Genomic DNA, 27,953 nt, shown 5'->3' with positions numbered 1-27,953 from the left:
CTTTAATTTATATTTTAAAACAAAAAATATTTATTCTTTCAGCTTCGAGTTTTCAAACTAGCCAAGTCTTGGCCCACTTTAAACCTGCTAATATCAATTATGGGCAAAACTGTTGGAGCCTTGGGTAACCTGACTTTTGTTTTGGCCATCATAATCTTTATATTTGCTGTTATGGGGATGCAGCTTTTTGGAAAGAACTATGATTTAAACAAGCATTTGTAAGTGTACATGTTAATGTTTCATAAGATTTTAGGTATTTATAAATTAGTTTATATCATAACAGTATAATTATTTTTATTATAAAGTATAAGGGTTTTGTGTATAGTTTCTTGGTTATTTTAAAATTGAAAACCAAAGAAAAATATAATTGTTAGGAACATCACATAAACAGAAATAAAAACATTATATGAAATAAAAAGAATTGAAAACATTACACATTTATGTTATTTTAAATTTTATTTTTGTAAATATCCTTAATTGTTGCTTGCCTTGCCTAATTTTATATAATTTGCAGAATTTATATTAAAAAACACTGTCGATACTTGTTGCAACTTAAGGAACTCATTTTGTGGATGTTATGAAATATAAACAAATTTCATTTGACTGTTTAAAACCGTTTTTATTTAGAAGTGACTTCACTGATAATAATAAAAATCAGTGTAAAAGCTGTTAGTGTAAATTTCATCCTTTGGTTTGTGTTAATCTTTATTTTTTTCACATTTTTTTGCAAAACTCAAAGCATTATGATATCATATTTTTGACAGAAAATAATAACTACAGTTTTTTGGATCATTTCATGTTTATATAGCACAGTGATAAAAGGAAAGAAAGCAAAATTAAAAAATATTTTTTCAGTTGAACTGAAGATTCTACAGCTCAAACCTTTCAAAAAGTGAACCCTTGTTTTTAGAAACTTAAGAAAACCAAAGATCAGCACAGTAATGGATTGAGCCTCTTTAGTAAACTTTACAATTCATCTAATCATTTTTTGTTAAAAATAAATAAATAAAATTATTTTAATACTGCTGAAGAAGCATAACAGAAGTTCAATAAATTATGTGTGCCTAACATAGCAAGTCATTATATTCCATTGAACAGATTTATTGATGGGAAAGTGCCTCGCTGGAATTTTAGAGACTTTATGCATTCATTCATGATTGTGTTCAGAGTCCTGTGTGGAGAATGGATAGAATCCATGTGGGATTGTTTAAGAGTATCTAGTTGGCCATGCATCCCTTTTTTTCTAGGAACTGTAGTCATTGGTAACTTAGTGGTAAGTTTTCTACAACTGTTTTCGTATGTAGAATAATTAGTAATAATCATAAGTCGTGAGCTCAAAATTCATTATTATGGAATTTTGTGTAATTTCAAGTTTTGTTAACTATAACACTGTTATATAATACCTAATTTTAATTGGATGGATATATTGTAGTAGATGTAATTATTGGTAACTCATACAGTCGATGTCAATCATCAGTATTAATACTAGCTAAAATTATTTGTATTAACATTTCTTACCAGGTTTTTGGTTTTTTGTGTGCATATTTTTCACTGTAGCTTTTATCTTATTGATAATTGATTGCACCTACAACCAAAGCAACTTTAAATTTTAGTGGTTTATTAAAATATTTTTATGTATATTTAATTTTTACTGACAGTTTTTTAATAGATGCATGTAAACTTATAAGAAAAACCATATATTTGTCAACAATATTTTTTTCTGTAACTCAAAATTTATATCATGTCTTTTATTTTTACAGTATTGTTATTCAAGGAGATAAGTTTCCCAGCATCTGATCCAAATTATCAGTGTCTCGTTTGCCATTGCTTCATTAATTTATTCATGTTTTGCATAAACCATATTTATAACATTCACAAGTATTGATTCTTAATTGTTATTTAAGTTTTTTTTAAATGTATAAATCATATTGTAAGTTAGTTTATAAGCAGAAATAAAACAAGATTCATGCATCATGATATTATTTAAACTTGTAACAATTTATATTAACTCTGATGGCCATAGAATTCTCAGATCACTTTGGAAGAAAAAGTGTTTTCTGATTTGGTAAACTGTAGTTTGAATTTAAACATGTCTTAAAAATTAACATAGTGCAACATAGCTTCACTGGTGGCATAGATGTTTAATTGTGTTTATTGCCATATGTGTTTTGTATTTTATACATTCAAAAATTCTAGGCTGTAAGGATATTAATAAGTTTTCTTAGGCTAAAACATAAAATTTATCAGATGATATTAGAAGACTCTAAATTTAAAAAAAAATTATTTATTAAGCTATTAATTACTCAATTTTGAAATCAAAATGATAATTATATTGATGTTTGGAGCCTTTTTAAAACTTTATATTTTGTTACGCACCTAGGTACTGAATCTTTTTCTTGCTTTGCTGCTTTCTTCGTTCGGAGCATCCAATCTCTCAGCACCAGCTTCAGATAGTGGTGACACTCAGAAGCTACAAGAGGCTTTTAATCGATTTTCTCGGGCATCCAGATGGGTTAAAAATAATGTTCTTTCACTTTTAAAGGTATTACTTTTGCTTGTATTATTAAATTTATTTTATCAAAGAAGACTCGTATTCTGGCTGTTTATGAGGTTAAGCAAGGCATCTATATGAAAGAGTTAATTTTTCAAAGTTTCAATAAATAATGCTTAAAGAATTAGACACTTTGAGTGAAAGTATTCATACAAAATCTAGAGATCTTAAAAGCTAGTTTTAGTCAGGAGGTTTAAAATAATTAATATGTTATATAGTGGCTGTAAATTAGTAATGTTTTTCTTGTTTCAAAGATTTGGTAACATTGTTTCTGGTTTTCCCATTCACTGTTTGTATTATTTTTAGCTGCAGTTTAGTGGCTCATAGAATGGCTCGTCAATTTTTCAAATACAAATTTTTAATTCATAACTCCATCATCTATTGATCAATTTGAGATCAAACTGCAGTTTTTGACTCAAGAGGTTAAACTCTTCCAACTAATATATTTCACAATTCCCAAGGACTCGTAGATTAATTAACTTTAATGCTGCCTAAAATAATTTCAAATACCTTGGATATTGAGGATTTCTTTTTGTTACATATGTAGTTATTTATTATCGTACCAGTAAAATGCACGAAATAAAAAAGGAAAAGTAATTATTAATACAAATTAATAACTAAGTACCTAAGCCCAGTTTCTAAGACTTCTGGCAACAACAAGCTTATATTATATTTAAAATGGCAATTAAGGACTGTTGATTTTAAATTGCAACTTTGGTAGTTAATTTGCAACTAAATCAATCACAGTTAACTTAAACTATCTTAACCAGTATGAGTAGTAATGTTGTTAAAATCGTAAAATTTTATTGTGTTTAGAGACACTGAATTCTGATAAAGGAACTATTATTTTTTCTCTAAGTACCACTAACTGACTTAAAAATATATATCTACTGATAATGACTGAGTACTCATTCATTTGTATTTTATCATTTCACATTAATAATTTGTATACACATTTACATACTTTGATAATGTCAGAGATACCTGGACTAATTATTTTTATTTAAATGGATAGAGTATGAAACCAAAAGCAAGAAATCAAATTGGTGACCAAACACCAGACCATCGAGAAGATGTGGAAGAACACCTTCCAGTTGGAGATATGATTGCTGATGGACAGGTTCAAATGAAAGAAAAGAGAAGTCCCAAGGAGCTCACAGATGTAGATGTATTGGTTACTGATGGGCTAGAGATTGCGATTCGAGGTATATCTTTGGCATTATTGGGACAAATACACATTATGAACAGAAATATAAATAATAACTTTTGATCAGAGTGAGCTATATACTGAAAGCAAAATTAATGTTTAGCCTAGCTGTCAGTAGAGCAAATTAAATATACTTTTTCTTGTGTATCTCTTTATAAAGATTAGAATGAATTGTTTAATCAGTTGAGTATGTTTCCTGTTAATTCTTTTTGGCCTTAAACCAATAATATCTCAAAGTTTGGCCAGTTATGTTATACAGATGTTTCTTTATTTGTTATAAACAAACTCAGAACAAAACAGTATTTCCCATCTCAACTTTAGTAGCCTATTAGCAGACTTCTTTTGATAAATCATTAGATAATGTAACATTTACTTCTGTTAAAAAGATTGCCTGCTGTGGACTGCACTTCTGCCTGTGAGGAGATTATATCATTGACAGTTAATTTTGTCATTTGGCTAAGAGTAGTTACATGGGTGGTGGATGCTAGTGATTGGTTGACTTTTTGATCACCATTTCTAAATTAGGGATGACTGTACAGAACTATGGGGAGTCTTGCATGTGACTCTTTGGCCCATGTTTTGTATAAGATGCCAATCAGTTCACTATACTAAATAGGTTAACTGTATGAAATGAAATTTTACTAATTTTAAAATAGTAAGGCTGTTATTTTACAAATGTTATGTTTATAACATTTGATAATTCATGCACAGTTTTAACCTACCTTACTTCTGATAAAAGAAAATGCTAATTTTGTTTTAATACAATAAGGATTATGCTTTTAATTATGAATGTAAGAATGTCATAATTGACTGTGTTTTGAGAACTGCATGATTTTCTTAGATTAAAAGTAGCAAACAAATACTGTATTGGTAATCTTGTAGGAGATGGCAAAGCTGTTACAGTGAAACTAAACAATAAACCAATGATGAATTCTGTCCATGCACCAGTTAAAGATGAACAGAAGGACAAAATATCAGACAGAGAGTTAGATAACAAAAAGAAGGTAAATATCTTTTTCAAGATAACAGAGCACTTTGAACTTCATAGTATGCATTAGTATTTGGCTTCCTTGAAACATTACTTGTTTTTAATGTATAAGTGTAAACAAATAAGTCATTGAATTTCTTTGTTGTATAAGAAAGAGAACATAAGTAAAGCCCTAGGGATGCTAGATATGTTTACTACTCTGCAACTTTGTATTATTGCAAGCTTTTTTACTTATTTTCTGACGTATATGAAATCTGTAAGCAATATGCCTGGACTTTGAAGGAGCAGTGCTACAAGTGATTACTGTATGTTTACAGTTTAACTATGGTAAACATGCATGCAGACTGAATGTTATTTATCTAATAATGATAATGGTCATGTATTCTTGACTAAAAAAATGAATTTAAATATGATAACAGGAAAATGGATACTTAATACTATACCATTACTTTCAGGTTTGACACTGATAAAATACAGTGTCTGAAAAATGAATGATTTGAAGGCTTGTACATGTTGCATGTTAAAAAAATTATTCCATATGTATATAGCCCCAAATGGCTCAGTAGAACGTCTGCAGTCTTACAATGCTAAAAAGTGGGTTTTTTATACTCGTATTGGATACAGCACAGATAGCCCATTGTGTAACCTTAAACTGATTCATTTTAAATCTAATAGTTTCTAGGTACTACAACGTAAATAAAACATCATCTCTGGTTAAAAGGTAGATGATAAATTATGTAATACTCACACATTTACAGTAGTTACAGAAGTCTTGTAATAGTTATGAATAAGAAATTCATTGAAGTGTGTGTATCACACACATACATATTTATATATTGTTATGAAGTTTATTAGGCATTTGCTGAATAAAATTCATCTCTTTCATACATTGAACAGTTTGTCATACATGACATTACGGTCTGTGCTGATATCATCAGGTCCGAGGGATTAATTAGCATGGATTCTGGTTAAATGAATAGTGTGGTTCTAAGAGATAGCTCAAAAGAACAGCTAAATATGATTGACTGTGAGAACATGATTTCAACCCTATTTTTTATTTTTTTGTCAATATAGTAGATCAGTCAAGAATTATGGCAGCATAATTGAATTGTAATTGAGTTTAAGAGTGGTTTCTTAACTCATTTTTCTGTAAAATACAGTTTCAGATGCTGCTTGTTTCCAGTCTTTATTTCTCTTGCATAGCTTTCTTTCTTGTACTTCTTTAATATTAGAAAATTTCATAAAAAACAACACTAGGATTTTCAACCTAAAGAAAGAGTGTTTTAATGTAGCTAAATATATTATAGTTGTATCTTTTAAAGTTTCTTTTTTAACGTAGATGGTTGAAACTTCTGTTGTGGAAATAAATAAGTATAAACAGAAAGATAATTGGTGTAGTCTTTATCTTTTCCTGTTTCTACCAAGGAGAAAGAGTATTTAGGTGTTAAGGAATTTCCACAGAAGGATGATGATACTTTAAGTGTGAAATCAAGTGAAAGTATGAAAGATAAATCTAATTTTGAGAAGGAGCAAAGTCAGTCATCTTTTAACGAAGAAAAAAAAGATATTAGTAAAGAAGATCTTGAGGGAAGCGAAGGTAATGTACAGCTATGAGTAAATACTTTTTTCTGTTATATAAACTTATGTTTATGTTATAACCACACACTGTGGAAATTATGTAAAAACCCATTGAATGTGACATTATTAATTCAAAGGTTTTATAAGTGCACATCATTTATGTTTGGAATATGAAGACTTGGTATAGAAATATATATATTTAATATATGTACTGTTTTAATCATAATATATACATTAGAATTGTTCTCTATCTCTAAACACCTTTTTAATTGACATTCAAAATAGTTGAAACAACAATAGTGTTCTAGGAAATTAACTGTTGGTTCTTTATGTATATATATACACACACACACATATGTATGACTTATGTGTTTGTAAATAAATAAATAAATGTATGTCTATCCCTATGTGTTATAAAAGGTACATGTGGCAAAATCAGGGTTGTTAGGGTGTATAATTAGAACTTCCAGTTGACTGATATATGCAACAGAAACTGTTTATTGGAGTGTTAGTGTATCTGAACTTCATAAACACTTATATCTCAAGGTAATATCTTGCATTTTTTATTGTAACAAAGAAACAACTTAGTATACTCCACTTATTTTTTTCTAGTATTTACAGTGATTACATCATGAAACTTGCTATGATACTGAGTAAATTTAAATTTTCAGACTAATAATTTCTTTTACATGTGAATTTCATAAGATAAGAACCAACATTATGACAACCATAATGTTTACATATTTTCTTCATTTTGGTTTTAACACTTCAGAAAAAAATTAAAACAGTTCTGAAAGTTGAAAGTAATCTTCTGGCCAAGAATGTCTACCTTGTTTCTTTTGTTCTGCTCATTTCATTTTTTCTCATGGTTAAAAATATTTATGACCTAAAATTTACATATATATTGTGTATTACCTATTGAGTTTCTGTGTTTGCTATATTAATTGGGGCTTGACATGGCTTAGTAATAAGTGTGCCTTGAGGTCTAGGGTTTGTGTCTCATTGGTGCAAATTCACACTACTTCTGAAGGTTATGGTTGCATTAGAGGGTTGTTTCTCAAATCTATTTGATTAGAGTTTGCTCAACAATTGGTGATGGGTGCTGTTGACTAGCTGCCTTCTCTGTAATCTATCAGCACAAAATTAGGGATGGTTAGCATAGTTAATTCTAGTAGAGCTTAATTTACATGAATATCTAAAAGAAAGAAACTAGATGAACTTCTAAGCTTGATAAATACTTTAATCACAAATATCTCATTTGAATCGTATATCCGTATGTAACATTGTTTTCAATGTAAAAGATTTCCTGGAACACTCAGAAGAAAATCCAGACACTGAAATAGCAGACTCCGGGAATGTAGATTCCACTGCAGAAGATGTGATTGTGGATGAAGAACCTGCAGAATGCTGTCCTGATTGCTGCTATGCACGTTTTCCCTGGTGTTCAGGGTCAGAAGAGTCTCCCTACTGGCAATTTTGGGATAAACTTCGGTCTAAAAGTTTCCACTTGGTGGAGAACAAATACTTTGAGACATTAGTGGTTACTCTGATTATGATCAGTAGTTTAACTCTGGTAAGCAGCTAATTACTGTATGTTTTAAAAGTTTAATCTAATGCTGATTAGAAGTACCATACAGAATTTTCTGTTTTGTGAGGTGAGCATTATATTAAGAAGTAATTTAACTCTGGTAAGCTGCTAATTAATGTATGTTTGAGAAAAGGTTTAATCTAACGCTAATTAAAAGTACAATACAGAATTTTCAGTTTTGTGAGGTTAGCATTATCCTAAGAAACAAATGATAAAACCTGTGTTTCATTTGTAACCTGGGTTGAGATTCATAGTTATATTATTTAGAAGTTTTCACTGCTTAAAGAAAAGTATTATTTTACTCATATAATTTCATTTCTTACAGAATAAATTCAATGAATCAGTTATATGTAATTTTTCTGAAAAGTAGATTTCTGTATGAAGAATCAGTGATAAGCTCTTTGTGTATTTGCTTATATATTGGGTTGAGGAATAATTCGTGAGCATTTTTTTCAAGTTAAAAAAATATATTCATAAATGAAACGCTTTCGCAAAATATTTCATGTCATTTGGTAGATAATTTTTTGCTCTAATAGATGGTGTGTTTGATTTTCATATGTCTTCAATTTTTGCTTTCATTTTCAGCTCATTAAATGGAATGTCAAGTGGACAAAATCGAGCATTTTCGACACCATCTGCTTTTCGCATTTAATTTCTTGCAATTTTGTTTAAAACAATGCATACTATATACCTAGGTATTACATGAAATAAAGTATCATAATAAATTGAATGAAATTATTTAAAAATGCTCACGAATTATTCCTCAACCTAATATATTACTAGAAGATATAAATGCTGGGGTATTTAAGCTTTGAATCATGATTTTAATTACATTTGTGTTAATATCTAAAGAAAACTGCTTACATAAATAACAGAAAGAACAGTCTGCTTCCACAGTGAGATTTCTGCTGTGATTATAACACTTTAGAATGTAGAGAATTACATTATGACAGCTTGGGTAAGCAAAAAAATACATTCAAAAAATATTCTGAATAGAAAACATTATATATTGCTGTTCTCAGTGATACCTTAAACAAAACAAAAGAATGTATTCTATATGAGTTATATATATATATTCATCTGTGAGCTTTAATGAACAGTTGGATTATTGTGAATAATAATGTAACTTTCTGTTATTGCATATAGCAAAATGGGAAGAAACCTTTAAGATACTAACATTAATTTGTGGAAACGTCTCTTTCATTTGTTTCAGTCAACTACTGTCCAATTTTGTATAGGTTGTAATAACCTTTTGTTTTAATAAATTACATTATAAATTTCTTTTTAAGTTTAATAACATTTATTCTCTAATCATAATTGTACTTAAATACTTGTGAAAATTATTATTTTCCACAGAATTTTTGGCATATAAAAATAAAAACACAATAAAAATTAATATTGTCTGTATCAGGTTGTATGTGAACCTATGATATGTATGAATGAGCAAATGAAGACGAAATGCAGAAGACTTTTGAAACGTCATCCTCTACACTTGTGTCTCCACAACAGGCAGTTGTCTTTCAATCTACAAAGTTTAATAGTTTGAATATTATAAATAATGTGTTTGTTCTTAACTGTATGGTTAGTCTTAAAACTCATCTTTATTATGAAACAACTGTTAAAGACTGTTCATTTATTTTGTTGTATTTTTTATTCTTAGGCTCTTGAAGATGTTCATTTAAAACATCAGCCTGTACTGAAGGAGGTTCTTGTAATTGTGGACAAATTCTTCACAGTCGTCTTCTTTCTGGAGATGATTTTGAAATGGTTAGCTTTTGGCTTTAAAAAATATTTCACAAATGCTTGGTGTTGGTTGGACTTTGTCATTGTCTTGGTAAGTCATGTGTAACTGTTATAGACTTGTAGATATGTTGCATTTTTGTACAGTTAATGATGTTTTAGTATAAAGTAAACTGGTACTCAAATCAGGTAGACTTGCCTTTCAAATACTAAAAGCTTTTTTTGTTGAATTATTTTTCATGCTGTCAACAGCCATATGCTTTCAAATACAGTTAATATGTAACCTTTCTATATTAATCTGTGACAAGCCATCATTTTACAGTTATGATTTAGCCTTTGGGAAATGGGAAGACGTTCACAATTTTGGCAAATTTTGATCTTTCAAATTGCTTATTATTCTTATTACGAATGCTTCACCATTAATTACAAGTAAAAAATCCTGAAAAATTACACAAAGAAATAGAGTAATAACCAATGTTTCAAGATTCAGATTTTTTGTTCTTTTCTCAATAGGATAGAAAAGAGAGCTATCAAAACATTTCTTTATATACTTTTAAGCACAGATGCAGAGAAATGTCCATATGGGCACCTGCTGCAAGTTTGACTGATGTAACATTCATTTCTTGTGTCACAGGTTTGTTATTTTTACATGTGAATAGTTAAAATTGGATCTTCGTAACAAAGGTTGGGTGTAAAGAGAATTTACAAAAGGTTTCCTGATGAAGAATTTCCAGAATCAACCTTTGTTGAAACATAATGAAGTTCTACTTATTAAAGCATAAATGTAAAAATGATTCTACTTGTACACGTAGAAAATGTGAACGAACTTGTTTGAAAGCATAAACCAGTAATCAGTAACTCAAGCAGAATTTAATAATGCCAGAGAGTCAACTATTTATATCTTGTAATAATTTTTTTATTAGAATAAAGATAAAAGTTTTGATAAACATTATACAGGACTTTAAAAACATATCCAATAAAGACAACAACCATCTGCTAACCTTAACTGCATGTATTAAAATTGGATTTACAAATTTTTCTTTATTCTTAACATAGCTTACATAATTTGTGTTATTTATTCTTTAAGATAGAAAAACAATTATAATGGAAAATAAATTAAAGTTCTTATGTTAATTATATACTTACTGAATTAAACATTTAATTTTACACATTATTAAAATTAATTCTTCTGTGTTTTTCAAAACCCAAATTCCTTTTTTTTATATTGGACTTAAGATCACCCACACCAGTTTGTAAACAGTGTATTAAAAATTCATTCATCTTCTAAAGTTATCAAAAGTTTTGTAGATATGTTAGTATAACAAAACATCTACTGTGACATTTTTTTTTACTGTTTTAATCACTACTAGATGAAAAAATATTGCAAAATCATTTATAAAGTCACTACAGTGAAAGACACATGTAACTGTCACTTATTTGTGTGATCTATCAGTGCAAATTAGTCTTATAACTATATACTTTTAAAATGTAGTTATATTAGATGTTTTCAGAATATCTTAGACTATTGTTGCCCTGTTAGAGCTGTCTGCTGTTAACTGCCATCCTACAGAACAGTTGTAAATATTTGAAACATACCATATAGAAATGTTATAAACATCTTGAAAATGGTTGGTAGAATGACCATGAAGCATTGTAGATGTGTTCCACAAATGATAATAAGCATTAATGAAAATCTTTATGGACTACTAATGGATGTTACATGGCACAAATATAGAAACTGTAGAGACAATATATGTAAATGTGAGATTGTCTCTTAGAAATATTAGATTTTACAAAATGTTTATAAGACTTATTGTAAGTTATAAACTTTCTTATGTAAGTTTTCCAGTGTTTATGAACAGTCACAATTCAATGCACCATGGTCATTTTTTACAAAGGTGGAAAATAATGTAGCCATTTTAGAGATATGACACAGAGTGACAATAGAAATTTTCTAGTCCTTCCATATAATCTGTAAAAAGGACTACAGTGGGTAATAGTCTTTTTTAGACAAACTTTCAAAGAATATCTAAAGGGGGATAACCTTTTTTTACAGAGCACTCACAGAACTGTTAGAGCCTATTTACAGAGAAACATAAAATGGTTACGGCCTTTTTTCTTTTTCTGTAGTGGGTGTAGCCTTTTTATAGGTAATTACACAATTGCTAGAAGTATCTTACAGACATCCTATAGAATAGCAACTGAACCAGTACAATGTTTACAGACTATAGCCATTGTCTTTTTATAGGCAACTAGTTGTGACTGTAGCCTTTTAAACTTAACTTTTACCACAGCTATAACTATTTTACATATAACTGTAAAATGACTCTTCATATTTCCAGATGTTGAACAGAATGTGTATATACATTTCATAGAAAGGTAGTACAAATAAACTTTATAGTATTTATGGCATTTGTTTCACAATTTATAGAGGAAATATACTCATATATAGATGCTTTTTTATATATATCTTATATAATGGTTGTATCTTTAAGCTACATTTGTAAAACTGGCTGGTTTACCAATAATATAGTTAAATAATAATTCTAATCAGTTTTTATTATAGATCTCTAGAAGAGCAAAATATTTTGCAATAAAAGCTTACAATAATGGTCATATAACCTTTTGCAGAGAGTAAATGTAGACATTTCACATACAACTTAATAGATTGACTGTAGTTATTGGTGTATATAATATTTAAAAGAAAACAGTTCTTAGGCAATTTCAAAATGTCTGTGGAATATATTCTGTAGAATATGACAAGTTTGAAGAATATAGGATAGCTATTACCATTTTATAACTATAGAAAATGACTGTAACCTTTCTGTAGGGCATTTTTCCTAAGGGAAATAACTACTTTTGTGAAATTATTTTTTAATCTAAAACTGTAAAACTTGTATCTAAACATTCTTGTACATGTTATTGTATGCTTTACTATAAGTTATCTTTTTAAAGTTGTACATGACATTAAATATAATGTTTGAGTTCACAGCTTTATTATTTGTCCATTTCCAAAGAATATTCCAAACTGAAAAAGTGGAGAAAGTTGTAGTATTTCTTTTATAAAATTACAGTTTTAAACTCAGCATTTGAAAATGAAATAATTTGTTAAATTGTTCCTTTTTTTTTAATGGTTAAAGAAAAGTAAAATATATTAAAATCTGTATTATGATTTTACAGTAATAAAAACTCAAGTTAATATTAATTATATGTATTGTTTATTTTTGTAGTGGGCATATTCAGTGGCTATTTTGTGTTTCTTGACAACTTGACTTTTGTGTTGTTTTTTTTATCCGGACCCACTGTTTATTGCATCCTAGACAATGTCTTCCTAGAACCTCTCCAACTAATCCCAGGGATTTTTTTCTCCCTATGTGCCTCTCCTGATTCCTGCCCACTGCCTCTCCTTGCTGATCTAATCAGGTCTCTTTGTTTAACCTGGTTGTTGGGTTTATGGGATTTACCAACATTCCTGCCTTTAAAACAATGCGAACCCTGCGAGCCCTACGTCCCCTTCGGGCCTTGTCTCGGATGGAGGGGATGAGAGTAAGTAAACCTAAGAATATGTCCACACACAAGTCTGTTGTACATATCTTGTGTTTGTGTAAGTCAATGAATGGCAACTGTATGAAGAGGCATTTTCTTTTTAGGAATTGCTTCTATTGTAATTGCTACGATGTTTTCACGTAGTACTGTGACGGCCAAGCACAGGATGTCATCTGAAATCAGTGCCTCTGTGGACTTGTTTTAACCAGCTCGTCTTTGATGTATTAATTTAGTATCTTTTCACCAACTGTACGTATTATATTAATGCAAAAATTTCAAAATTAATTAAGTATTCTGACAAAATATACACATGGTAAACAAAAGGTAAAGAAAAAACTATACTTTTTTAGTTTATAATTTCTTAGGTTTGATTAAAATAAATTGCCTTTATTTGCTTATATTTGTACATTTGCAATTTTTGATATTTTTATTGCCACTTAAATTATATATACACACACACACACACACATATAATGTATTTGAAAATAAGAATAATTTTTATTTTGTCATATCAGAATATAATGACGTTACCTTACTGTTTGGTAAATTAATTGCTTTTGTCTTATACTTTATCTACTTGTTTGGTTAAGTATTTCATTTTTATAATCATTATTATTTCTTAATATTTTGAAAAATATCGTTACACTGTACATGGACAGACTTTAAAAGCAAACATCTGTAATTGTTGAACCAACTGTTTGAAGTAATATAAATTATACATACAGGGTCAGATCTCTATTTTCAAATTACAGTGAGGTACTAATGTGACTAATTGTCATATGGAAACAAGAGCTGGTTACAGCAGAGTTCAGTAGAAGGCCCAAGGTAATTGAGTAGCATAGCCTTGTGGGTTCTAGTTGGGGTTATAAACTCAACTAGAAGGAACCTTTTATGTAAGTGACTTTCTACCCTGTCAGGTGTCAGTGATCAATATTGTGGCAACAATGGCAGGTGTAGTGAAGATCCAAGCCTTCAAGACAATGCGAACTCTTCGTGCTCTCCGACCTTTGAGAGCCCTTTCACGTTTTCAGGGAATGCGGGTAAGTGATGTAAAATAAGTGAGCTTCATCCTGTGTAATTTATGCAGCTGTATCTTCAATACCAGTGTTCATATATGTATTGCTTGAAGTGGCTTAATTTGCTAATGGTTGAGTGTTGATTTATAAGGCTTGTTATTATGCATTGAACTAACGTACAGTTTTGCTTTGTTAAATGTGTGAAGCAAACTTTTCTCTAAAATGTGGTGTTTGGAATATTAATGCTGCAATACTGATCTCTAGTGTTTGCACATATTTACATATACAGACATGAGATTCAGTCATACTGCAAAATTCCAAAGTAAATGATTATTGGTGAACATTTATGAACATAAAATTTCATAAAGAAATTCAGTTAGTGTACTAAAAAGTTAATAATAAATACTTATTGAATGATAATTGGTGTAGTTTATATGTATATTTGAATATAGTGGTACGTGAAGTAATCTCCTGTAAAACTGATTGATTCACATGTTGTTTTTTTGTTTCAACATTACAGTAGGCTAGTTCTGTATTAATGTAAATTCATGATGGCAGTCTATTAGTAGTCTATTATAGAAGAGTATAGATTTTTAAAGTAAATTTCTTTTTTCCAGTTTAAGACACCAACTGTTCTAACAAGTGATGCATGAGAGTGAATAAATTTTAGTAGATTTGTATGTCAGTGCTCAGTTCCTTAAAATACAAAAAAAATATATATTAAACACAAAAATTATAATCTGTAAATCAGGTTTTATTTTTTCTGTGCCTATAAATATTTGTATCAATGGAATAACGTGGAAATTGTAGTAGCTTACTCAGTTTATATGCAAATGTTGGGTATAGTATTGTTAATTTAGGCAAAAATGAGCTTTACCCAGATGTCATTCTCATATATGGTGATACGTGTGAATATACCTAGCATTATATGACATCTTTAACGTTGGTTGTACAAGTTTTTATATGTATATATATATGTATCTGTTGGATATCCTAAGACAGGGATTCCCTAATTCTGCCAACTAGCAGACTTTCTTCAGTTTCTTTACTGTATCAGCAGACCACCTCCCATTAAAAATAGTTTTTATCATATGTAACTGGTGTATCATATGCATATTTTACTACCTTCACAGCATGATTCTAGTTTTGAGAAAATAACGTTGAAAAGAGATCTGAGTAGGAAAAAACCTTATAACTTATTTAATGTGAAGGATGATACTGTTTTGCTGACACAATCTTAAGCCTGATGCTATAGGGCTACCCACTTGTGTCACTAGGTCTGTCACTATGCTTGCAGTGTTTTATTATGCTAGGTTGAAGTCACTTATCTATAATTTTATGAGTCACTTAAAAATGGTAAAACATTCTTGAAACAAATTATAAATCATTGTCACCAACACCAGTGGTAACCATGTAATTACACTATGTAACAAAATTTTTACTTTTTTCTTGTTCCTGGATAGAAAGTATTATTTCCCAATTGCTTATGCCTAAAGTAAATAGAAAAGACCTATTTTTATCTTCAAACTTTGCTTTTGTGCCCTGGGAGCATATAAAAAAAACATGATGGGAGACTATATTTGGGGGTTGATACCTGAAAGTGATTTACATTACAGTTGCAAATCTTGAAAAATTACTCACTTCTAAATATTTTTGTATAACTTTAGTATAAATACATGTAAATCTTGATTCATATGTTGTTTTATTCAGACCTTATGTAAATGAAAATGTGCAAATTTGCCCATTTTTACATAGAAAATAGGTTAATTTCTAAATTTCATTATCCAGGTCAGAAAAGCAAAGTTTGAAGGGAATAATGGCCATTTTCTATACTTTTACAACATAAGCAATTAAGAAATAACACATACTATCCAGGAACAAAATTTGTGTTACATAATGTTATTATAATATCTATTAATTATGACACTAACATATACAATTATTAATTTGGTATTTATATATATTACTGTATTAGATTTATCATGCCCTAGCATTTTAACTTATTTATTACTTTTTCAGTAAATGGTAATTTCATAAATTTGATGTATTACTGCAGACCCCCTTAAATACTATTGCTAAACCCCAGGTGGCCATGGACCACAATTTGGGAACCCCTGTCCTAAGATAATTTTTATGGAAAAGGAATGTAATTCTATTGTCTTGTCATTTTTTGCATCTCTTCTTTTAATAATTTTCTACATGTATATATGCCACAGAAAAGCTAAAAAGATTAGAAACTACGCTTGTGATTGATTTTTAATTTTTCAAGTCTGCTAAGGAACTGATTCTTGTATTTTGCATTTCACATGAAAAGTCTGCCTTTTAAAATTATTTTAACTGTGCTATTGAATCATTCTGGTTCTATTGTTTTTTTAAAGGTAGTAAATTCGGAATGTTATACTTTTTTTATTTGAAATGAAATTTTTTGTTAATGTCTGCCTGTTTGATTCTGTAATGTAGCATGTGAACTTCATAGATAATGCATGGCTGTACTGTTTGCTATTGGCCATTGTGTTCATGTAGCTTAAGTGTTTGCTGTGGAATACTTAGTTAAAAACAACATGGGATCAAGAAAGGTAAGAACAAAAAAAAGGATTACAGGTCTTTTCCACAAAACCAAGTAAGTTTTATCTTTTTATTCTTACAGTAGTGGTTTTTATATTCTTGATATTAATGTTATAGTGCTATCTTGTCATGTGCATGATTTTACCTTTTATAGAAGTAGAATTTTTCTCTTTGATACTTCATTCTCTAAAAATGTGTTTTTTAGTATTTTGTTGATATATTAATCTTTTAAATGTTATATACTTTGATATTTTTGTTAATATTCTCAGTATTTCACAAATTTTGATTAGATAAAAAAAATTGCATATAGTGTTTCTATTGTTTAATCTATATAAACAGAAAATATAATTTATAGTAAATGAATGCAGCGGTAGATTTCATATCTAAAAAATGAAAAATGTATTAATACATAATATGAATGTTTATTTGAAATATATCAAATTAAGGTTAAATATTCAGAATATTCAACATAAACATTTAAGTTTTGTGTTTTCTTATTATTTTACTTTGAGAAGTCTTAGTAATTAGTGTATATGCTGAATGCTAACTTATTTAGTAGGACATCGTGCATTTTGCATGTATTCAAACCTATGAATTTATGGGATTTTCCACTCTTTAAAAACATATTAGTGAAAATTAACTATTTTCTACTGTTACTGAAACATATTTATATTTGTTTGTGATAAGATTCTTGTGTTTTCCACATGATAAGGTTTTTTTTGTTTCTTATATGACTTTTCCAACATAGGTAGTAGTGAATGCTCTCGTCCAGGCTATACCAGCTATTTTCAACGTGTTGTTAGTATGTCTCATTTTCTGGTTGATCTTTGCCATAATGGGTGTCCAGATGTTTGCTGGGAAGTATTATCGATGTATTGATCATGAAGGAAATCGATTAAATTCCTCTTACGTGCCAAACAAACAAGCCTGTTCAGCCAAGAATTTCACGTGGGACAACCCAATGATCAATTTTGATAATGTACTGAATGGATACTTGGCACTTTTTCAAATAGTAAGTACTGTTTTTATTTAAGGAATTACTACCAAAATGATTGCTTAAAAATACTTTTTTAATAACAACTTGAGAATATACAATACCATCAATAATGTAATTTTTAGTTGCCTTTGGAAAATGTTTACCATGTGAAAAACAATGATTGACAGTATTTGGTTTTCAATTTTTTTTTTCCTTTTATTTATTTGAAGTGTAAAGAAAAATACTGATTGTGTGTATAATGTTATTTAATGTTTCTGAAAGGTGTAGTGAAAATATACTTGATAGTGTTGTGTGATATAAGAGATATAAGTAATAGTAAATCCGTTTTTAAAAATATAAAACTCTATTTGGGGTTGCATAATGTGGGAATGTGTATGGTTTAAATGAAAAATGTAAGTTAAATAACTATTGATAAGTAATTATTATGAATTGATCTGCTATTAGTTCAATCATAAAAAACTCTGCTAATAAAATTAAGTTAAAATATTTAGGTTATATTTTATACTATTTTCTTGCTTAGTTGTAGCTTAGAAAAGTATTTGAAGTAAAATTCATCTCTACAGGCTACCTTTAAAGGATGGCTTCCAATTATGGACAGTGCTATTGACTCTAAAGAAGTAAGTATTTTTTTGTTGTTGGTGGTTTTTTTTTTACTTTATATATTAAAACAGAAGAAAATAACCTCAGTATAATAATAAATTTCCTCTTGATAAGCAGCAAATCAATACATAGTTATTTTATGCAGTGTAATTTAATAAAACATTCTGAAAAACTAATACTGTGTAGTTATTGGAATTTGTCTTCTCAAGCCCTGTTGAAAAAGTACCCACACATACTTGTGTGGTATATTTTGTAGAACATACATTTCCAAACTGTTTCATGACATGTTGAATTTCTTTGACTTTGTTTTTTTTCCCTGTTGTATTGATTTTTTTGCTTTATATTTTCAAATCTTTTTCAGTTGTATTTCAACTAATATTCTGCAGGTATTACTATACCACATTGAAGGCATGTACACAATCCTTTTGGAACCCACATCTCATGCACATTTCATATAGTCCTGGAATTTCAGACTTTCCTGCTGGTTCCAGCTGGCTGCTTCATTCCTACAGATTCTAGCTTGTTATTGCATTTTTGCTGATGTAAGCTGACCACTCAGTTCTACCAGTTTTATACGGTCACTACATTTCTGCTGGCTCAAGCTGGCCACTGAATTCTACTGGTTTTATATGTTCACCACATTTCTGCTGGTTCACGCTGGCTACTCAGTTCTAATGGTTTTATATGGTTAATACATTTCTGCTTTCTGATATTAACGATAAGATCCTCTTTTATTTTTAGGCTTCTCTCAGTGTGAGTACAATAGTGAAATTCTTAACATGGAATAGTTGTACTGCATTCTTTCATGACAAAATGATATACATGTAAGTTAGTGGTTTCCACCTTGGATCATGACCAAAGTTCAGGTTTGCAACAGCTCCTTAATAGGGTCCTGAAGGGTGGTGTGTAAATACATTTTTCCTATTCCTGAGGGTCATAAGGTCCTGTTAGTGTTCGGATTAGGGTCACAACAAGAGAAAAGGAATCACTCGTGTAAATTTTGTGTTGATGAATTCCACAAACATTTAGAGGTATGCTTGCTGAAATGTGAGTTTTGCTGCCAGAAAATGTACTTAAGCACTCACTGAAGTGAATAAACAAACATGTGAAACATAAAGCATAGTGGCTTTTTTTTCTTTATTTTTAAAACACATTTCTCAGCCAAAAATTATTCTGACGACAAACAGCTGATTGAGGGAAAACATTTCAGAAATGCTTTTAATATGGTTTCTTATATTAATAATCATGTAATGAAGTAAAACTTTCTATTTGAGCAAGCACTCTAAACACTTCTTGAAGTCACCAGTAAATAACTCTCAAGAGGAGAGAGAACAGTACATCTATTCAAAATAAGGATTTTGCTGTTTTCTTAGAGCTTAGACAGAAAAAAACTATGATAGAAGGGGATCTTGCCATAAGTACTAGAAAGCATTCATTAAACCAACAGAAAAATGTAGTGTCATGACGTTGAAGTTTGTAGAATATCTGTCCTATTAGATAAATAGTATAAGTATTATCATTACATGCTTTTCATATCTGTATCTAATATTTCCAGCTGGTCTTCCCATTCCAGATGGCCAACCAAACAGTTGTATTGTTCTCACCTCTAGCTGGCAATGTCACTGTTTACAATCCATTTAACTCTTTATGATAGTTTGTTTTTTGAGCAGTTTTGGTTTCCTCTTATACATACATCCACTTCAATAAATTATATGAAAATTTTATTATTATTATTATTACTGTATTATCACAAACTAACTAAACCACTCTTTATGCTTTATTATAATGTCTCATAATTTAAAAGTCTAGGTCAAAATTGAACAATGTGTATAACATGTGCCTTACCAATAATATATACATATGAAGTGTTTGTCATTTTGACAGTCAGTAACTTGAATTTGTTGTGGAAATGATATAGCTCAGTAGGAAAACTTTTAAAACCTTAAAAATACAACTGATAAATTTTTTACAAATTATATCATGCGTTAAAATACAAGATGCATTGGAAATATAAAGCAGACATGTTGTTTTATTCTGTGTAACCTTTTCTATTTCATTAACTTTATTTTTTAATGAAGGCTTATTTATGTCTAATATATTTAATGTTATACATTGTCTACATCCCTGAAATCATTGGTTTAATTCATTTGTAGATATATGTCTTATCTTATGCTGGAACTTAAAGTATTCTTTATGAAGTCTTTTTTTCATCCTGAGATGGTTGTTTTCCCCAGGGTTGTAGATGACAAAAATGATGTCTCCTATGCTTTACGTCTTGATAGCACTTTGGTCTCTCCCTTATCTTCAGTTTGCCCATCTCATGGTGGTTTAGTAATTTTACGCCATCCCCTTCGGACCCACCTTGATACCTTATGTGTTTTGTTGAATAGCCTGGACTTTTGCTCATCATCTCCATGCTCTGGAGCTGCAATGTCATTATTGGATGGACGACTGGTTTATTACAAGCAGGATTCAGCCACGTATATTCACCAACTCCTTTCTGTGGCAGCTCAGGTGGGTTGTTTGGTCAAATTGGAAATGTTATTCATTCGACCCACTCAATATCTGGTCCATTTGGGGATCTTTTTTAACACAAATATCAGTCGTGTACTGTCTTCTCCTTTATGTTTTCATTTAATGGAACTTTTGGTTCACCAAGCTTTCTTTGCTCAGTCACTTACTACTTTTGAGGATGTGGTCCCCTATGACTGCATTGGTTCCTCTTGGTCATGCCCATATGAGATTTCATCAGTGGGCACATCACAAATGATGGAACTTTCCAAAAGAATCCTATTTTCCAACTCCGTTTCCTTTCTTTCTTCCCTTCAAGACAATATGCAATGGTTGCTGCACAAAATATGCACATCAGTGGTCATTTCATTTCCTCTCCCACATCTATATTTACATCTTCTCACAGATGCATCCCTTCAGGGATGGGGGAATGGGTCAATTGATAGGAAACTTTGGGTCATTGGTCTGCAAACAAAACCGTATGACATAAATGTTTTTCAACTTCTAGCCACACCAGGTATTGCATCACTTCTTTCTTCTCACCCATCATTGTTTGATGATGGTTTATTTGGACAGTTTTACAGTGGTGGCACATACCAATCACCAGGGGGACACTCAGTCCAAGATCTTGTGTTTGGACATTGTATCTATTATATTAGGCCCACACACATTATATTCCCCATATAGCATGCCATATGCCTGGTGTTTTCAGTCTAGTTGCATATCATCTTTCACACCCTGACCAGATCTACCTAATGGAGTGGGCATTAGATTCAATAGTTTTTCAGGGATCTTTGCCATAAGTGGGCTTTTTCCAAGTGGATGCCTTTGTTATGGATCTTAATACAAAGTTGCCTCTCTTTTGATCACTCTTACTGCATCCATGGGCTTTGGTGGTCAATGCCTTCTGCTAGGATTGGTCACACAAGTATATTTATGTTCACCCTCCCATCAGATTAGTTTCTTGGATGATTTTCTCTTATCCACTCCACTCTTTGATGGGTCCTCCTGATTGCTTCCTGTTGGCCAGTTAAGTGTTTGTTTCCAAGATTGCAGTGACTGCTTCTATCTCCATCTGTCTCTCTTCCACATTCTCCCTCCCTTTTTTCTTTGACATCCTTAATCACATATTCTACATCCAAACCTACGTGTCCTTCATCTTCACACATGGCATTTGTCCAGTCCTTGATAAGACAGTTTAGTTTCATATGTCAAGTCACTTACTTGTTAGCTAGTTCTGTACATCTGTCTTCCATGTAAATATATCAGTGCAAGTGGAAAGTCTTTTGTTATTGGTCTGCAGACAGGGGGCTTCCTGTTGACAAGCCTATTTTGGCTTTTGTGATGGAATTTCTTACCTGGCTCTTTGACCATAGGTCTTCAGTATTCTTGCTTTCTGGATATTGAATGGCCTTATCCTATACCTTTCAGTTTTACCAATACTATAGGGTTTTTACTTACCCTGTTCTTACTGTGCTTATGTGTTCCTTCCAGATAAGTCACCCTCCCAGGTGTCCTAACTTTCTGGATTAGAACGTTATTGTGGTTTTACATTCCCTTACTTGACCTCCATTTGAACCATTTTCATCATGTTTTTTGTTTCATCTGTCTCCTAAAACATATTTATTTCATCTCTTAGCCTGTGGACATTAATGGTCAGATTTGTTTGCCATTGAAATTTCACATACCCTTTATCACCCTACCAATCTTCTCCATTATCCAGATTGTTCTTTTCTCACAAAGACCTCAGCAGCTCAAGAGAGTTGTTACTCCTTTTCTTCTATTTCCCATTTTTATCATGGACAGGATACAGAGAGGCTTATGTGTTCAGTCAGGGTCCTTTGTTGTTATACAGCCTTTGCTGCTACCTTTCAGGATATGCACTCCCGACATTTTATCCCATGGCGATTCTTCTCCTTTTGTGATATTTCACTTTCTGTCCCTACCAATTAGGCCCACCATTTGGTCTGATTGACTTACTATTCTTCTTAACTTCCTTCCTCCCATCAGATTTAACACTTCATTTTCTCCCTTGCTTCTTGTTTTTGTCTTCTGATGGGAGAGATTCTATAATCTGACATGTGGAACACATCTAGCAAGTTTGTCTTCTACTGTTTTCATCATATCACGGTTTTCTCTTCATCACAATTTCATTTACCATCTGTGGCTATTCCTCAGACTTTGGCACAACTCCGACTGGTAAGTTTTTATTTATACTTTCTGTCTTTCAGGGTTGTTTTTTTTAACTCTTTCTCCAATGGATCTCTCTCAGTGTCAAGTGGTGCCTGACCAGGTATTCTTAACTCTAAGACTACACTGACACCCATATCAATTCATGCTTTATCTTTCATGGCTTAGCATGCTCTCTGTTAAGATGGGATGTTCCACAAGACTGCTTGACATTAAATAACCTCACAATGTTTTGCTTCATAAATATGTCCATCCCAAACCATACTATCCAAGGACTTCTTAGGTAAAGCAGAAGGGATTGCTGCCCATCCCTTGAATGAATAACTCAGTGTGGTCTCATTTTTAAACTAAGGTTTCATAGTCACCCATTATACTGTCTCTTAACATTTTATGAATTCAGATTTCTCTACATCAAGAAGTTTGTATTGTATAATGTTTATATCTAGTTAAAATATATGTTGATGTGTATATTCAGACTGGCAAGGTCACTTAATAATGTTGTTTGGTAGAGAAGTATCTTGATGCCAGTGTTATCTGTAAGTGTGATTACAAGTTATAAAGATATATAGTGTAACAATTAAATAATATATGTATGAAAAAAAACCTTCTGAAAATGTTTTTACTGTGAATGTTTAGACATTTATGTAGATTAACCTCATCAATATTTCCCTATTGAAAATTCAGTGCTCCTTGAAGTGTAAGATATTTTATTAAAATAATTAGATATAATGCTATTAAATGAACAGTGTCAGAAAAGAAATTCTTCTATATACAGATCATTAAATTACCTGAAGTTAACTTGTAAGTATGTTTTGAACTTTTATAGTCCTTGTATAAGCATTTGTAAACCTGTGTAGTTGTCATCATTTAATGTGGCTATTTACTGTAATTAAAAACTTGTATGTCAAATGAATCATTTGAATTATAATTCATAAATTACAAGCTCTTAAAGATTTGTTTTGAAATATTATCTGTATAAAATATTAATTTAAAAGTCAGGGGACTTTACTGAATGGCCTGGATGATTGAGAACAAATTATTTTTTTTTATCCTCAGCCAGGTGATCAACCAGAAGATGAAGTCAATATTTATATGTACTTGTACTTTGTCTTCTTCATCATCTTTGGTTCATTCTTTACTTTGAATCTCTTCATTGGTGTTATCATCGATAATTTTAATGAACAGAAGAAAAAGATAAGTTATTTTATTTACTATTGGTCTTTGAGATGTTTGCTCTTTTACAACGTAGATAACTTACATAATTAAAGAAATTCTTCAAATACTTGCTTTTATACTTTGTAGATACTTAGGTCTATTTACTGTTTGTTTTTATACAGTATTAAATACATCCTGTTCTTAAAGTTTTTTATTTTTGTTCATAAAAATGGAGAGAGTCTTCCTACATATCTTCTGTACCTTTGTATCAAGCACTTCTTTTTTTGCAGTGGAGACTTTTGAATAATTAATTAGTAAACTGTTTGTTTGTGTACAGTAAATAGTTTTGGGTGTTTGTTTGTTCTTAAAATACTTTCTGTTATATTCAGTACATGCGTCTGAATATGTACTTTATTCTTATGTGCTCTATTTTAAACAGGAGAAACTCTTGAATGTGTGTTGTTAAGGTAATTACTTTTATTTAGTTCTAGGTCTTAACTTTATTCTTAAAGTGATTGCTTTACCTATTGATATACTAGGATGCTTTATTTATACAGAGAACTTAATTTATACTTAAGCTTTCACTTGAAATTGAAATGGTAAGTAAATAAAAATATTTAAGTTGTCAAATCATTAGTTTGAAATGGATGCAACATGAAATTCTTGCTTTGATATAACAGAGGCATTAGTGTGTCCAATTTATTTTTAAAGTGTTCTTTGTTTTCTTAAATGTCTCATTAATTTACAATAAATACCAATATAAAAGAAGCAAAAAATACATTTAGTGTGTGAATAACATTCCAGCATTTTGAAGAAGGTTTTAAAAAAACAACCTCCTCTAATTGTTCTTATTGTATGTGTTTACGCAGGTGGTTCTTTGGAAATGTTTATGACAGAGGATCAAAAGAAATATTACAATGCCATGAAAAAAATGGGATCCAAAAAGCCTGTGAAAGCTATTCCTCGACCTCGAGTAAGTTTTGTGGCAACTAGTCAAAGTTATAGTAGTTTTAGGTTTTTTTAATTAAAAAAATATTCAATTGGAATAAACTATTTTCACTGTTTAAGCAGAAGAGTGGCATGAAAGAAACACTATCAAAACATCTGAGTTTCAATTTCATTATTGCTGTTTGTTTTTGAATTTTTGTGCAAAGTTACACAAGGGCTATCTACACTAGCCGTCCCTAATTTTGCAGTGTAAGACTAGAGGGAAGGCATCTAGTCATCACCACCCACCACCAACTCTTGGGTTACTCTTTTACCAACGAATAGTGGGATTGACCATCACATTATAATGTCCTCCACGACTGAAAGGGTGAGCATGCTTGGTGCGATGGGGATTCGAACCCACGACCATCAGATTACGAGTCGAACGCCTTAACCCACCTGGCCATGCTGGGCCCATTTTTGTCACATAATCTATCACTTTTGTTGTTCAGCTGTTTCTTTTAGGTTACTCAGTAAAAATAATGAAATATTCAGTTTATGTAACAATAACAAATTAAGGTATTTCTTCATTACTGTTTGGTAAAGGGTTAATTCACTTTGATGCTAGTTGTAGGCTTAAATGTAAAAAACAAACACTTTTACAATAAAACTCTTTGAAACTGTTGTAGGTTTAATACATTAATATTGTTCAACGAAAACTTATTCAATGGATAAATAAGTCCAACTAACTTAACTTTTATTATACTTTTCTCAATCAGTGAGTACTCAGTCTTTCACACACTGAAAACTTCACTTAATTCTCAATCACTGAATAACTGGCCCTCAACTTTAACCTGTGCTTCCAAGTGTGTATATTTACCCAACTAGAACTCAGTCATATTAAATAAATATTAACCTAATGCACTCTTCAGCTAACATTTAAATTGAAACATTTGATATTCAACATACATCATGTTCCTTTGTGCATGAATGCCTCTTTTGCACTGTAGGTTTCACATTTAGTATTTTTTGTAAAGTTTCTTTCTGAAACAATGATTCCAATATCAGTAGGAAAGCATGGTTCATATAACTACTCACTGCTTGACAAAGTGAAAGTTACTGATTTGTCGCTGTATAAGTTAGTGAAGCAAAATATAAGGAAATTACTTTTGCTTATATATATATATTTTTTTTTCTTTTCTGATAAGCTAATGGTTAAGGTATAGTTTATACTATGCAAAATAAATTATTTTTTATAAGCTGACAATTAAAGTGATTTTTCTTTTGTTTGATTCTTTTTCCACATTTGGTATTATAAATATTTTTTTTTTATAATCTATGGTAGAAGAGAAAATTAAATAGGATGTTGATATTTAATTACATAACACTTCTTTTAGCATGCATTTGCACATTGGGTAAATTTAATGTGTAAAGTGAAGCTTAATTAACCTTTTTTGTTCAAGATGTACCACAAAATAATAAAAACAGAATTGGCAGAATAATGTTTAGTGTGTCAGTTGTTTTTTGTTGAACATCTTTACATATCATCATGCTCATTCTATTTTACACAAAACTATAGTTATGGATAGTTAATTAATTTATTGAACTTTAGTGGATAATTATTTTCTTTAAATATGGGATTCAGTAACCTTCTCTTTCTTCATTTTTACTATAAAACTACTGATTTAGTGATGTGTAATTAATGAAATATTCCTTTTTTCAGTGAAAGATTTTAATTTTTTTGGGATAAAGAAACATGAGATTTTGTATTATATGTGTTGTAAGATGGAAATCTTGTGCATATGTATGTAACTATTACATGTCTGTTTACATTATACTTATAACTGTTTATGTAACTCCTTCACCTACAGTTAAAGCTGCAAGCCTTTGTCTTTGATCTGACTACAAACACCAAATTTGACATGGCCATAATGCTGTTTATTATGCTGAACATGATTGTGATGGGCATGGAACACTATCAACAGACAGAAACCTTTGGATTGGTACTTGAGCGTCTTAACATCCTCTTTATTGCTGTCTTTACTGCCGAGTGTGTGCTGAAAATCTTTGCTCTACGCTTGCATTACTTTAAGGAACCTTGGAATGTGTTTGATTTTGTTGTAGTTACACTTTCTATTTTAGGTAAAGCTTTTAACATTTATAGTTTGAATGTATTTCTGTGTCTAAGTGCCTATTCTTATATATGAAAATTTTGAATGTATCTTTACATTTTGGGGCTTGTACCTAATGTGGAGTTAAATTTATATGTGTACTAAAATTATTTTTATTAGAGGTAAAACAAGATAGTCACTCCAGATACAGCTTATATTGTACAATCATTTAGCGTTTAAAAGTTAAATGAAAACAAACACTGTTCAATCTATTTAGCATTCAGTGTGGTAGGTCTCAAGTAAATTCCACCTCACAGTCACCAGACAATTTTATTGAGAAGAAGGAAGCTAAGTTCTTATAATATTGTGGATTTTTTAATATTATTTGGTTTTATTATTTTTATCTTTAGAAATTAGAGTTGAGTAACAAAAAATAACTAGATTTACTAAGACTGGGGACTAAAATAGTAGATATAAACATTTTATTTAGATTTTAGTAGTGTAATGTGTAGTATACTGTTAGATTAAGCTTAGTTTGCATAACAGTTTTTTAGACTTAGTTATAATTGAACTTGCAGTGAGATTGTAAGAAAGAGTAAATACATTGTTTAATTTGATAAATGCTGTATAAAAAACAGGTAACTATCAAATTTAGGCTTAAGAATGTTAACAACAGGCTATTG

General features: G+C 30.4%; 1 protein-coding gene across 6 annotated transcripts in view; it reads left to right on the top strand.

The window, feature by feature from the left end:
* LOC143232878 (sodium channel protein para-like) overlaps nucleotides 1-27,953 on the top strand; it is a 178,536-nt gene that overhangs the window by 137,605 nt on the left and 12,978 nt on the right. For 3 of the 6 annotated variants that reach the window (XM_076468877.1, XM_076468878.1, XM_076468882.1), the window contains 14 exons: nucleotides 43-218; nucleotides 1,099-1,273; nucleotides 2,381-2,542; nucleotides 3,567-3,756; nucleotides 4,641-4,762; nucleotides 6,145-6,343; nucleotides 7,626-7,897; nucleotides 9,573-9,746; nucleotides 14,116-14,238; nucleotides 17,528-17,791; nucleotides 18,340-18,393; nucleotides 24,134-24,271; nucleotides 25,098-25,205; nucleotides 27,031-27,301. In XM_076468877.1, the coding sequence (XP_076324992.1) occupies nucleotides 43-218; nucleotides 1,099-1,273; nucleotides 2,381-2,542; nucleotides 3,567-3,756; nucleotides 4,641-4,762; nucleotides 6,145-6,343; nucleotides 7,626-7,897; nucleotides 9,573-9,746; nucleotides 14,116-14,238; nucleotides 17,528-17,791; nucleotides 18,340-18,393; nucleotides 24,134-24,271; nucleotides 25,098-25,205; nucleotides 27,031-27,301 (2,428 nt within the window). Of the gene's footprint in view, nucleotides 1-42; nucleotides 219-1,098; nucleotides 1,274-2,380; nucleotides 2,543-3,566; nucleotides 3,757-4,640; nucleotides 4,763-6,144; nucleotides 6,344-7,625; nucleotides 7,898-9,572; nucleotides 9,747-13,075; nucleotides 13,199-14,115; nucleotides 14,239-17,527; nucleotides 17,792-18,339; nucleotides 18,394-24,133; nucleotides 24,272-25,097; nucleotides 25,206-27,030; nucleotides 27,302-27,953 lie in introns of all 6 variants that reach the window. The other 3 variants (XM_076468881.1, XM_076468879.1, XM_076468880.1) reach the window with 3 other exon arrangements.

The sequence above is a fragment of the Tachypleus tridentatus genome, chromosome 11 (assembly GCF_004210375.1).
Source record: "Tachypleus tridentatus isolate NWPU-2018 chromosome 11, ASM421037v1, whole genome shotgun sequence".
Classification (NCBI taxonomy): Eukaryota; Metazoa; Arthropoda; class Merostomata; order Xiphosura; family Limulidae; genus Tachypleus; species Tachypleus tridentatus.
This window is presented reverse-complemented; position numbering and strand designations above follow the sequence as displayed.